Below are 14,427 nucleotides of genomic sequence, written 5' to 3' on the forward strand. Positions count from 1 at the left end.
TATTTGCATAGGGGGCTGGCCAGGCTCACTGAGCGGCAGTGGCGAGTGCCCCCTGCCGGCCATCCTTGGCTCTGCCGCTGCCCGCCGCCGTCCCGCCAGCAGCCTCCTCTGTGCGCAGGCGTATTTGTGTGTGCATCTGCGTGAACGGGTTGTTCACCGAGCGCGGGTAGCAGGGCTGCGCCGCGGCAGCCCTGGCAACACCGCCCGGCTGTTAGTAACCCGTGCTGGGGTTGCTGACCCCAGCACTTTTCACTTAAAAATCGAAGGCTAGCGTTCTGTCCCGTCCTGAAGCCAATGTGGTCTGTAGGGTCTTGCCAAGAATTCAGTGTGCAAGTTGCCCAGTATATTCAATATATGGTAGGATGTTGTTGCATTTTGAAGTCATTGAATGAAGTCAATTGCAGCAGGTTTTCTGATCTACAACCTGACCTGAAGCTTTGCTCAATCAAGGTGCCTTTACCTGGGTTTCAGTTATGCTATAAAAGTGCTGAGTTTAATTTCTGCAAGAAAACCCAAGCAGCTGTTACTGCACACCACTCTAATTAGAAGTGTTAATTATTACAATTAATTAGAATTGTCTGTTACAGCAAATGTTGAAATGATTATGTATGTGGCGTGTCTGTGTTGCACATAAATATGCATGAGTTTAGTATTGAGCAGCAGTTACAGTTGTTGGCTTTGTCAAGTTCTTGGCAGTGAGTTTTGGCTTGTGTATGTCACAGGGAACAGTAATTTAGGAGCTTTTCTGCTGGTCTGTTAGAAGTCAAGCAAGGAAGAGTTGTGTGTATCTGCGCAGCCTTGAGCAGTGCCAACAGCAGGAGTGGGATGGGGCCCTTCTGCCTGGAAAGTCTGTGCTGCTCACACGTGTTGGCCAAGACTGGAGGCAAAGGGTTGTATGCTAAAGCATAGTCTCTCCTGTGCTTGCAGGTGGTTCTTCTGGGAATCGATATCCTTTCTGCCCTAGTGTCCCGCTTGCAAGATCGCTTCAAGGCCCAGATTGGCACAGGTAAGAGGTCTAGGTGTGAGTTGGGGGATATTCTGTGGGAGTCTGTTCTGGCTGCTACATGCAAAGCCATTTTTCTCCCCAGGAGAGCACTTGAGAAGCTTTTAGTTGTTTCAGACTCCGCTTGAAGGGTGGGAGGGCTGGTGTGAAGAGAGCAGAGGGGCTGTGCCACACTGACAGTTTGCTGAGGGGTCTAGATGTTCCTGTTCTCATTTCTCAGTGCTGCCAAGTTTACTTGATAGACTGGGAGACTCGAAGGACTCGGTGAGGGAGCAAGATCAGACCTTGCTGCTGAAAATCATGGAACAAGCTGCTAACCCTCAGGTATGTTTGACAACCCTTTGCAGCGTGAGTGGCTGCTTAAAAAGAACTTCTTTTTCTCTGTCAGAGGGTTTTCTTCTGTACCTCTGTCTGAAATGGTTTCATCTCCCTCCACCTTGTTATGTGATATTTGTTTCACTTGGGAATGCTGTTGCCTGTCAGGATACGCATGGGAGTGAGTGTCAGTGGATTTCACAAATAGGGGTTGGGCTGTTGGAGTAGTTGTTCTGGATCTTTGGAAGGTACATGCTTTCTGTAAATGGAAGTGTTGCTTTAGCTAGTGGGGAGCTACGGTGAAGTCATCACAGAACAAAAGATTGGATCTAAAAGTGTCATTCCATTTATTGTCTTGTTCTTCTTGGATGGGTAGAAAGCTTATATTTAAGCTCCAGAGATATTACAGTGTATGTCTGTTGGAAGGGAGGAGCCTGTCTCTTCCCCTGCCTCCTTTTTATCTACTTTACCTTCTTTTCTGTTTTTCACAGTATGTGTGGGACAGGATGCTAGGAGGATTCAAACACAAGAATTTCCGAACGAGAGAAGGGATTTGCCTCTGCCTTATTGCAACGCTCAATGTGTAAGTCAGAACCTCCTGCAAACCTACATTATGCAGAAACCTGATTTGTAACTCACAGTGGTCTCCTTTTTTCTGTTGCCAGATCTGGAGCTCAGAGTTTAACACTGAGTAAGATAGTGCCACATATATGTAACTTACTTGGAGATCCAAACAGCCAGGTAAGCTTCTGGTGAGAGTCACTTCTAAAGGTTATGCTGATTACTTTGTAAATGCAAGGCTCTGCAATCTGGATGGTGAATTACTGATTGTGCTGCTGGTGGTGAACTCCAAACAATGGTGTTCTTAAAGAACCTTTGGCTAATTTTGAAGAGGTAATATTTGATGTATGCCTAAACCAGCATATCAGTTACTCTGAGTTCAACAGAACAACGTGAATCTGCAAATGAGATGAGCAGGAAACCTTTGTTGGGAGTGAACTTATATGCCTTAACAGCACAAATGCAAGGGAAGTTGCAGGGTTCCTTGTGCTTGATGGAGCACTTTTTGCTTTCAGAGGAGCAGCAGTCTGGGCAGGAAGGGCCAAGGGAACTCCTCAGGCAGCCGGGCCACAGGCATTACTAGAAGTTGTAGAGGGAGAGTGACTAAGAGGTTGATGCTGTACAGGATCCCTGAATCAGCAGTGCAAAACAAATGAAAGTGCATGTTGAGAAAGAAACTCTGTCACTTCTATGTTATTTTGTCTTGTTCTGGACAGGACCTAATCTGAAATCAGATGTAAGTGTGTAAGGTTGGCGAGAAGAGGAGGAGTGGGCAAGCAGGATGCAAACTAATGCCATCTGGAGAATGGGTTAATGCTGCCTCTGGTGTTGGCTGTGTTCCCATAATGGTCAGGGCCTCCCCTTGCCGAAGAGGAAGACTGAGTGTGAACCAGCCTTCCCTTGCTGCTTGTGCCAACACAGGAGGATAAACCTGTCACCCCAAGAAGTTTTGAAGGAAGTTCAGTGTTCAGGGTCCATTGTAGTTCTGAGCCACAGCTAAGCGAGCTGTTACTTTTTGAGGGGACACTAGGATTAGGACTTTGACATGTTGCAGACAGAGATTTTGGTCCTTGCATTGGTCAGCTGTTGAATGAATCAGAAAGTTGGTGAGGGGACAGAGAGGTTGTTTCCCTCTGCCCTGCCTCATTTCTGTGCCTGGCACAGCTTGTTATCCTCCCTCCAGCGGGAAGTGAGACTGATCTCTTGACCTTTGTCCTGGATCTGGTGTATCTCATCCCACGAAAGCCCATGCCTGAAGTGATCATATATAAACAGCAGCCCAAGTGGTTCCTGGATGAGCAGCTCTGTCCTGGGGCAGGGGCTAGTCTTGGGGTGCCCTGGGGCTGCTTCTGTGCTGCTAGTGCGTTCTGAGAGTTGATGCTGGGTCAATGCTGCCCTCTCTTGGTGAGAGATGATGGAGAAACGCAGATACAGGTCAGGAGCAGCGCTAGCCTTGTTGTTCTGGACACGGAAGCTGTCTTGTTACTGCCTGTCGGGGAAGGAGTGTGTTCTAGGATGTGTTGCTTTCAGCTAATGCAGTTTTAAGAGTATCCGGTATCAAAACTGCACTTAAACTAGCAACTATTTTCTCAGAAATGAAATTAAGCCTTAAAACTTTGTTGCTGTGTCAGGTTAAAGCAAGCATGGTTGGTAGGAGCTTCCTGCCTTGCCCACTGTGAGGTTTTCCCACTCCTACACCCATACATCAGATTAACTTGACACACAAAGGCCATCCTTCCAGGCCACAATGCAAGGACCTCCATGGTTGGCTGTGCTGCATGCTGCTACTGGAAGTGACGTGGTAGCACGCTGGCCTGTGGCAATTTTGCTGCTGTACCTCTGTGGCTGGTGCCTGAGCACCCTGGCAAGTAGATTGACTATGGGCAGAGATTCAGGCACTGTGACCTCCCCCTCTTGGCTGTCCAAGGCAGAGTGCGAGGCTGAGTTAGGGCCTATGTATCCAGAAACTGGGGACACCAGAGTCACCTCCTGAGCTGTACTTGAAAGTCCTGCCTGAGAATGTGCAGGGCTGGTGGCACAGAGAAACTATAGGTTAGTGCTCAATAAGGGCTGGTGTGAGTTAAGACAGCAATTTGGGAACTGACAGTGACCTGCTGAGCAGGGAAGCAGCAAGATAAGTGAGTGTCAAGTGTTTGGGGATATTTTTTGGGCTAGGAAGCAGAGTCTATGTGCTTGCTCTTTGACTCCCACTGACAGGAGATTTTAGCTCGTGCCCACAAAATATTCTAGTTCTGATGCATGCAAGTGTTGGGTAGTTGGCAGACCTTCTTCTGAGAAGCAGAAATGCACAGTTCTATAGATATTTGTTTAAGCAGAGCACTTAGTTTGTCTTCTTTGCCTGCTGTGTCAGATGGAGCAAGGACGTTTAGTACAGAAATGTGACACTTTAATCAGATTTGTGGCTCTTGTGCTGAGTGAAGGAAAGGATGTGTTTGGCTGCTTCTTGCTAATCAGTTTGGAAGACATGTAAAATTAATGGTGACTCAGGTGATTGATTACTTCTTCCTCCATATTTTATTGACTCAGAAGCAAGTTTGTAATACAGCATTAAAAGTCAGTTTGTTACTAAAATGTACTAACAATATCAGGTCTATTAAATGTTTCTTTCCATGCTTTTTTGCTTCTGTAAGTGTAGCTACTGCACACAATGGGTGGAGCTTGGTTAAATGCAGCTGAACTGCCTATGCACGTCCATATGTAGAGAACCTTTTATCTAATGTCACACAGTATCACCAAGGTTGGAAGAGACCTCATAGGTCATCAAGTCCAACCCTTTACTACAGAGCTCAAGGCTAGACTATGGCACCAAGTGCCACGTCCAATCCTGCCTTGAACAGCTCCAGGGACGGTGACTCTACCACCTCCTCGGGCAGCCCATTCCAGTATCCAATGACTCTCTCAGTGAAGAACTTTCTCCTCACCTCAAGCCTTTTTGATTCAATTAGACTTGCTGATACTGCCAAAATCTGAAATGCAGAGATGGATGCTCCTTCGTGAGCTGTGTGGTAAACATCTATAGTGACAGCTGTTGTTGCAGAGAAACATGCAAATTCCTCTCTCTGAGGTAGAGCAGGATTTTATTACAAATAAATATGATTGATTTTTCTCATGTGTCTCATGTTCAGGTTCGAGATGCAGCAATAAACAGCCTTGTTGAAATTTACAGACACGTTGGTGAACGTGTAAGGGCTGACCTCAGTAAAAAAGGACTACCCCAATCTCGGTAAGTTGAGAATGTTCTTATGTCTTCACTGGTTTTGGAGCTGCAAGATTGAACCTTTTCCTGGGATTGGTGTTTGTTGGAATCTGTGTGGGTTTTGGTGTTCTGTTTTTTTTTTTCCCTAATTTGCTTTGTTTTGGTGTTTTTGCATATCTTGTGAACACTATTTCAGTTTTCACTTCCTGTGGATCCTGTACCTTTACCAGAACACCTTTGAAAAACCAAGAAAATCATTACAGATGCATAGTTAACTGATTTAAGATCTAATGTGGTGATCTCTTATTAACTGTGTGTTCTATGTGCCTAAAGAGGACACTTCAGAGAAGCTTGTGTTTATGTGAGATAGAAGGCTGTCATAAAGGAAAACACCTATGGTCAATGTCATCATTTCCAAGGTTGTACTGAAAAACCCCAAACCACCCACACCAAAACCCAAGTGCTCTTCCTCTGCTTCTGTTGCTTCAAGTGTGGTTAGAAAACTGCTCTGTGTCTTGCTGCCGCCTCCAATGCAGTGCAGGGTGGAGCATGGCTACACCTGAGGATGGAATAGATGGCAGCCTGTCCAAGCACAGCTGGAGGAGGGAAGAGGCTGTTTCAGAAGTGGGGTGCATGCTGATGGGGACAGGACCGTTGCCTCTTGTTCTGCGGTGAAAACATTTGCTGTCACTGTGGCTTAAAGTAATACATTCTCTGTGAAGGAATAATGAGATTTGATAAGAGTCTTCTGCTCCACCAGGCCTTTGACATAAATGAGAAAGAAGTGCCAGGGTCAAAGACAAATGTTGTGTGAAGTTGTTTTTTCAGGGGTCTTTTTTCTGCCATTCCTGCAAATAGTTAATATAGGCCAAGCGGTAATGAACTGGAAATGCATCTCAAATTAGACCTGGCACCTCTTCAGTAATGTGGGCTTTTGAGTTATGTCTCTTATTTCTCTCTTTTACTTATTGGCTGTTTCATGTTGTGATAGTTTTATTAAATTTAAAATAACTTCTATCCATGCCATCATTTTTGACAGTTCTCTCAATGACTGAGTGAAACAAAACTTGGTCTCTGACATCTTAAATTGGAAGATCCCTGAAGAACAAATTCAGCTGTTCATTGTGTATTTCTTTAACTTTCAAACAGGTTGAATGTAATTTTTACAAAATTTGATGAAGTCCAAAAGTCTGGAAACATGATCCAGAATTCAGGTGGTGAGTATTCTTGTATTCTTTTCTGGTGTTTTTAGCAGGTTTTAACTTCAGGCATTTAAATAGACACAGAGCAAGTTGATTGGTCAGAAATGCAGACGTAACTTTTGCAGCAGATTAAATTGGTGTTTAGTGAATCTGCTCTGTTTTCCTGCAAGTGTCAGAAAGAGAGTGAAGTGCAGGCTTTGAGAACAGAAGATGTAGTTAGAGCTATCTTTCTTTTCTTTTCCTCTTGAGTTTCATTAGTTTCATTTGGGAAATAGATTATCTGTTTTCAAGTCCGTGTGCGCCTTTGTTCATGAGGTAGGTGAAGTAGTAATTCAAGAGAAGTGTTTTCAAATGGCACACAGTGTGTACATATTCACATAGTACTGTTGCATTTAAAGCTTTTGTTGTTTAGGGATTGTGCTTTTCAGTTCCCAAGTTGACCTGTATAGGGGGATGAGGCTTACAGTAGCAAAAAAGTGTTGTTGGTAAACCAATGTCCTTGTACTATTTTAAAACAAGGAAGTAAATGTTTAATCCCTTGGCAAACATCTTGAGGTTTACAACCTCCAGGTGTTTGTTCTGAAATCCTAACTCAAGCCAGAACAAGGTTACTGCTGATCCAGCTTCTCTGCTTTCCACTTGGTCTAGGCAAAGGTAGAGTTTTTGTTTTGCCAGCGGTGAGATAGGATGATTCTGACTTTGGAAAAAAAGAAAAGATTTTACTTGAAGGTCAGCATTGTACTATGTAGGTGGCTGTTGTCTGGAGTTTGAGGAAGCAATTGTGCTCTCTGATAGGAGACATTGCTATTTTTAAACAAATGCTGTGGTGGGATGATGGCTGTGGTTGGGATTTCTGTTGGATTTATTCTTCAGGAAGAAGGGGAAAGTTTTTTGAAGCTTTATGTATCCCTAGCCACATTTAAACCAAGTTTTACGGAGGATTTTTCTAATCAAAATGAAGCTAATATTAGTAGACTATCAAGTATGTTGCAAATGATCAGGATATTTAGTATTAAATAGGTGAGATGCATGCAAGACCAAACCTTGGTGAAGATCAAGAAACTAAAGTTAACTTATTTGCAGTATTGTAGCTGTGCAATCACTTTAGCATCTACATATCCTAGAAGAGTGCCAGAGACGTTACTTCCTAATCCTTGGCTTTTGAGAGCTTGTTTCTGTCTCTGGACTGAACATCCTGGCACATGGTGTGATAGGATACAAGGCTTCTGGCACCACAGAAGACATCAAAAGAAGCAAGATGGGGCAATGGGGTTGACCTCTTCTGGGAAGACAATTCTTAGTGCTGTCTCTTCCCAAGAAAGCAAACCATCTGTTTCACAGTTGCCAAGGACAGATTCCCTAAGAACTGTATTTTTTTTCATAAGTGCAATTATTAACATCCACATGTATTAGATTTGATAGATTTAGGCTTCATTGAGAATTATTTTTTCTTTTAATACCCCTTCTATCACTGTTCTGATGAATTTGAAGATTCTCTGCCTGAGAAGTTACAGACCCTGTTTTGTGTCCTTGACTCCATCGACAGGCTTTTTGTGCATCCAGACATAAGCACTCCTGTCTTCCTCGCTCTGCTTAACCTGATCTGCTGATGGCTCCCTGTCCTTGATTGCACTTTGGCTGGATGCAATCCCTAAACGTGTTTAGCATTTCTGCTCCACTGAACTTCCTGTGTGGGCACTGAGACCAAAAAATAGCCTGAAAAAAGGCAGTTGGGGCAACTAGAGGAATGTTAAGGAGTCAAAGAGGAGAAGGCATGGAAAGGATAGAATCTAACCTGGCTTTGCCAGAACATTTTTAGTCTTCCCTAACAATAAATGTCTGTAGTTGCATAAGTTAATGAGTTAAAAAGTAGTTCTCAGTTGTGAGGCTAATAATGAGAAATATCTTTTTGTGTGTTTGGGGCAAGGGTTCGTTTCCCGTAGTGCTATAGGCTGGTTTATTGTGCTGTGCCTGGAGGGCAAGGAAGCAACAAGTACAGCATACGTGCTCACTGTATCTAATGTGTCAACAACTCTGTGACACCTCCCATTTAGATTTTCAAGGAGGTGTTAGCCAATGGCAGTAGCTTATCTTTGCCCACGGTCACATCTTTATTATGACCTAAAGACAAGCTAAGGTTGTCTGATTCCTTGTGTCCCTGACACCTCCTGTAGCTTTTGAACAAATATGACACAGATTCACTGGGGAAGGTGGTGACAAATACTGTAATGCCTAAAGATTTGCCTTTCTCAGGAAATAGATGTCTTAGTCTTGTGCAGACCTTTTGATTATGGCATAGAATGGTGTTGATTATCTGATGTCTACCTCTTATACCACTCCTTTTAGATTGTACCTCAACCAGACTAACACATTACTATTGTTTTAACTTTCATGTTGTATGGGCTGGATCAGATGACTTCAGACAATGTGATGCAGGTGTACCTTGTCTTAAAAGCTGGTGTTAGTCCTCCTCTGTAGCTAGCTTATACTATTTCTAGCTCTATCCAGGGTGCAACAAAGTCCCAGAAGTTCTGGGTGGCAGACTGGCAAAATGCTTGTGCAGCCTGCAGTCTGTAAGCCCTTGTCAGTGTAAAATGGCACTGTGAAAGGAACAGTGTCAGCTCCCTCGTGCTGGGTTTTCTGCCCTGGGCAGCATCCTGTGTCAGCTGTGTACTGGTGGCAGAGCAGACCCAGCTGAAAAGTACCAGGGGAAGGAGTTTTCTGTTTAGGGTTAATGCATGCCTCTGAAAAGCAAAGGTTAACTAAAGCTATGTCATGATTTCACAGCTCACTCGAAAAGATTAATTCTGACTGTTTTTTTCTGTACTCTTATGGGTGAATATGGTGAATCTGTACTTTTCTGATGGGTAGCTCAGGTAGGTGAACCAAGAGCAAGTTGTTAGCTTGTGTCTCTCGTGACTGAGCACTGCAGTTGTGCTTACTTTCAAGATTGTTGAAAGTGGTTGTCCAACTTGATTTACTGCAGAACATTGTGGTACTGGGCAAGTGGGGCTGTGACTTCTGAAATGGTGGAATACAGCAAAACAACCAGTCAAAGACTAAAACTGCTCTCTCAGCTTCTGAACTGTTGGTTGGGGCAACAGTATCCTCTGTTAGCTCACTGAGAATTCCAGTAAGAGAAAACAATTGCAGCAGCAGTATTTGAATATCAAGATTTGCAGATAAGCAAGTATGTTCTAAATTGTTAAAGGTTTCTTAACTAGTGGTTCCCCAAACACAAAATCAGATCAGTGCACTAGAAATGGTGCTTGGGGAAGGGCTTTCTGTTTAGGTTTAATACATGCCTCTGAAATGGGAAGGTTAAGTGAAGTTATATCACACCTTCTCAGGATGTTTTCTGATCTCGTGAATAAATCTAAGGAATCAACTCTAATCAGATTGGAAATGTTAAAATGATGTGTTCCTACTTATCTTTCCATGCTGTGGTTCATTACTGCTGCTTCAAGTTTATCTCGAGTTGCTTGCTTGGGGTTTGTTTGTTTGTTTGTTTGTTTTGTTGTTTGTTTGGCTTTTTTTTTGGCCTGGCTTTGTTTTTATCATTTAGTAATACAAGAATCAAATGTATAGTGGGATGGGGGAGGTTTGCATAGTGATCCGAGGTGTTTCATTAAGTCAGAGGGAGGTTTTGGCATGCTGAAGTATGCTGCTTGTTGCTAGGTTACCAACAGCCCTTGCAGCTAGAATATGAAGTTAAAATCCACATCAGATTTCTCTATGATTCTCAGTCTATCTTTGTTTTGTTTTTCAGCATATAATTAGCCTCTTGAAGCAAAAATTATAGTTTTCCCCTATTTGGGCTTTCAGTAAGCTAATTATTTTTTGTGTAGTTGCTTTTGCTAATTATGCAGATGCCTTATTCTGTTGGGACAAATACATTTCAGCATGAAAGAGCCAATAATTGCCAGCTAGTCAGCTGCTGTCTTCATCTGGCATTATGTGGTGATCTTTAGCTGGATGTGATGCAGAGAGAGGCTATTAGACATAAACAGACTCCAGAAATTCAGGCATCATGGATTTCCTTATGATTATGTCTGAAGGACCCAAATATAGAGTGTACAGCTTTCCATGGATTTGAACTGACTTTGGATCACATCTAGACTGCAAAACACTTCATAACTGAATTTTGGGTCAGGTTAAGAATGGATAAGTGATTTACTGCAAGAGATAGGCTGATAGGAAATGATAAACCACACCAGAGCTATTAGTAACCAAAACATTGTGATGTGTTTTTCAGGGTCTTGATCACTGTGATATCATAATATGACATTCTTTAAATTAAAGATTCTTTTTTCTCTTACCTAAGTCACAGGGTTTTGGGAAAATGCTTCTACACTGGTTTGTGCAGGGATACTGCAATGGTGTGCTAGTATGCTACCTGTGGGTAGAGAGAGGGTTAACTTTCTTGTCTGCTGAATTTTGGCTTTAATTGGGAGAGCAAGAGTTAGGGACAGTGGAGGAGGTGGCAGTGATCTTGCTTTGCAGGGAAATCAGTGCAGGAGGTCTTACAGCCAGGAGTCCTGGAGCTGAAACCTCTTCCCCATGGATATTTGCACAGGGTAAGGTGAGAAAAAGATGCAGTTTTAGTAGTTGTCTGTGTGAATTACTGTTCTAAGAATAAGCAGGTTCATTAAAACAGTGATAAAGTAACAGGGGTGATAATTCCAGTTACTAAAAGCTTATGGGGAAAGAGCAATGCTGCTTTTGAATAGAAACACTTCTGTATTTGAAGTAGTGCTTAAGGTTAATATGATTTGCTGAATGAATTCTGTTTATGAAATTCACAACTTGGAGACAATTAGATGGGAGCTAGACCTATTCTAGATTTCTGTGTTTTGCTGGTAGTAAATCTGAGAGGCTGAATTCTATTTTGGTATTCTAAGGAGGAAAAATCACCTGTATTTGCCAAGCATTACCATGCATCTGTAGGTGGAATATTGTTTGCTTGTCAACACACATGCAAGCAGCAGAATTACAGACTGGAAGGAATATCTGTGATAACAGATTTTGAACCAACAAATGCTGCACTGTGCTTTTCTTCATTCACACTTTGTGCAATTTAATTTCCACAATGTCTTATTCTCTAGTTTTTAAGTTGGAATAAAGAATGAAATAGAAAATTCGTTGTGTTGAGCATTCTTGTGATCTAAAAGCAAGGAGATGCCCCTTCACCTTCATAGGGGCTGGAAAAGCATTAATGTCAGAGTAATGTTTGAGTGACTACTAACTGATGCTACATTCTTGTTAAAGGTGGACAAAGTGAGCTCTACTGCCTTTCTGCTGCACAACTTTGTGGATAAGCACATTAGTGTCTTCTGGAATTTAAAGTCTCAAATTTAGAAGGAAGAGATGTGAGCAAGCAGGCATAGGAGGACACTTGATGCTCAGCTGAGTGCTGAACAGGCTTTTATTTTGGAGGAGAGGTGGCAATCGTCTGCTAGGTCACACAGAGAAGTCATTTAGGAGGGTGGGGAGTTTGCTGGTGGGTAAGTTGCTGAGAGACATGTACTGTAGGGCTGCTCCCGGAGCACAGTGCTCTTCCCCAGCATCTCACGGGCACTGCCGATAATGACTACGGGGAAAGGTAGGTGCTAGTGAATGTGCCATAAGGGTGGGTGGGTTTATTTATTGATGTCTGAATATTTACTAGATTTCTCCTTAATGGTGTGAAGAGATTGAAGGAATCTTGCAGTAAAAGTCGAATGTTAATAAACAGCCTGTAAGCATCTGTAGGCTGGTGGCATCGAGCTCAATTTAAGCTTCTGTAAAATAGGATAAATTACTTGTTTGGCAAGGTGAAGAAAGAGTGTGTGTATATACTGTAACAGAATAGGTTGTGAGAGGTGAAGAACAGGTATTTTCAGATACCCTTCCTTGTTTGTGATGTGTTTGAGTGGTGATCGACACTTTAATTTCCTAACTGTTCCCTTTGGCAGCATCAGTTGGTAAGATTTAAATTGGTTATAAGGACTTCTCAATTAATGTTGCATCACAGTTCCAAGAACATGTCGCAGGCTTGTCTGCATTTCTGTGTTTTAACTGCATTTCTGTAACAGAAAAGAGCTCTGTGGAAGTCAGAGAGGCTGGAGGGAAATGAATTTGCAAGATGGAAGCATGTATTGCATTCGTTATTGGTACATCAGAAGCCTGTGCCTTTCATCTTTGCTTTCAGAGGAGATGATTTCTGTAAGCCATCTTTGCAAAAACTGCATCCGTCTTTCTTCTTCCCTGTCTTCTTTCTCTGGTGTACTTGTTCTGTTGAAATCCTTATTGCAGTGTGGATGTCATAAACTGAATTTAGGAAGTCTGAGATTGCCAATAACTCAGTTCTATATACTGTAGTTTTGTATTGGTGTTCCCTGTCTCAAGGTGCAAGTTAGTGGCACCTCTCTTCGTTGTAGTTTGGAAGGTGGAAGTCAGCTGGGCAAACTAAACTGTGTGCTATGGAGTTGATAGTACATGTGACAGTATGCTATTTATGGGCAGTTTTTCATTTCAGGGGCTTGGGAATTCTGTGGCTTCACAGTACTCTTCTAAGGGAGTTATTCCATATATTTTCAGAGGAGATGGGATGCATATGTGTGGTGTTTCATGTGAATAGACAATAAAAGCCTCCCCTCTCCAGGAACTAAACACCAAAAACTATTTAGGCTGTTTTTTCTTCTCACTGTGCCACTGTGTCATGTATCACTGGACAGTATGGCTGTACAGCTGAGACCTTTTTACTCTGGCTCCTCCTGTCTGGGTCAGAAGAGGCTTTGAGAATAATCTCTTATTTTTATGAAGCTGGAATTGTGTTGAATAATTAATGTACTTAAGTGCTTACTAAAGAAAACAAGCACATATTTGTTGTTGTTAATGAAGCATGATGATTTCATCATGCTGGGAACTTCTCAGCTTTGAAAGATCAGCAAGTGGAATGAAGAGCCTGGGGCCATAGTCCAGCTGGTCTTATCTGGAAATGTCTGACCTTCAGGTCACCATTGGCTGACAACTGTGTTAGTAGCAAATGTCAGGAAAAAAAGTAAGTTTCAAGTGCTGTTGTGTCTTCTGGACTGAATCCAAAGTGCCTTGACCTTGACCCTAGCATTCATTTGCAAAGAAACAGTAGACCAGAGTTACTTTGTGTGTATGTCGCTCCCCTAACCTCTGAGAGTTTTGTATAAACTCAAAAATGCTCTTTGGCAAAGTTTTGGTATAACCAAGCAGAACCACTCTACTGCTACATTTCATAGTATCTCCAATGTGTGAGCTAAAGGAGTAGGCAGGTGACATGACACTGTACAGTGTGGATCTCAGGAACAGAAGATAAACAGCCACAGTTCTGTTGATGCTGATAGAATTAAATGCATGAATATTCTGTACTCCTGGAGCTGAGTTTCTTTATGCAGGGTCTTGCTGTTCTCTTCTTCTCCTTTGATAAAAGTGCCATTTACATGAGAGTCACCTCAAAAGTTCTCTTTGAGAACACAATACCACTTGCAACAACTTCAGTCCAGAAGAGGTACTACACCACTCTTACGGAGAAACCACAGCAGTAATGCTTAGGTAGGATTAAGTGATAGGTTGGACTTGATGATCTTGAAGGTCTTTTCCAACCTGGTTAATTCTGTGATATATATTACTCTTTTCTCTGCTGTGGTCTTTTCCTCCAATTTCTGTCATGTCTTTCAGAGTCAAGTTTGTTTAATCTGTAAACAAAGCCAAAAACCTGCAGTGGACATTATCTTTAAAATCTTTAGGATCGGTTTCCTGGTGTCTTCTGTGATGCTTTGCCCACCTGAGTCTCCTTTGTAGATCTTTTGTCAGAAAGAGTTTAGGGGTCAAGGCTGGAACAATGTTACCTCCAGTGACATTTTCACATGAAAGGGCTAGCTTTATCATTTATTGTACACAACATCTTCCAGGTACTAAGTTATCAATAGGATAGTTCATAGATGTGTGTGCACATGATCATTGTGAACGTAGCAGAGATTTTTAAGTCAGCCTTTTAATTCCCAATGGTTTTGTAAGAGCTAGGAGCACAAACTACTGGGATATCGTTAAAGGTGGTCTGGCACACTGAAGGCAACCTGGTGTGAGTGAAAAACATTCTGTGTCTGTATATTCTG

At 42.5% G+C, this 14,427-nt stretch overlaps 1 protein-coding gene across 1 annotated transcript in view; it reads left to right on the plus strand.

Moving 5' to 3' along the window:
* Positions 1–14,427, plus strand: part of CLASP1 (cytoplasmic linker associated protein 1) — a 183,629-nt gene that overhangs the window by 49,326 nt on the left and 119,876 nt on the right. The window contains exons 3-8 of the mRNA XM_064157393.1: positions 928–1,006; positions 1,224–1,327; positions 1,810–1,901; positions 1,984–2,059; positions 5,026–5,123; positions 6,246–6,310. Of these exons, the coding sequence (XP_064013463.1) occupies positions 928–1,006; positions 1,224–1,327; positions 1,810–1,901; positions 1,984–2,059; positions 5,026–5,123; positions 6,246–6,310 (514 nt within the window). The remainder of the gene's footprint in view (positions 1–927; positions 1,007–1,223; positions 1,328–1,809; positions 1,902–1,983; positions 2,060–5,025; positions 5,124–6,245; positions 6,311–14,427) is intronic.

The sequence above is a fragment of the Pogoniulus pusillus genome, chromosome 2, assembly GCF_015220805.1.
Source record: "Pogoniulus pusillus isolate bPogPus1 chromosome 2, bPogPus1.pri, whole genome shotgun sequence".
Classification (NCBI taxonomy): domain Eukaryota; kingdom Metazoa; phylum Chordata; class Aves; order Piciformes; family Lybiidae; genus Pogoniulus; species Pogoniulus pusillus.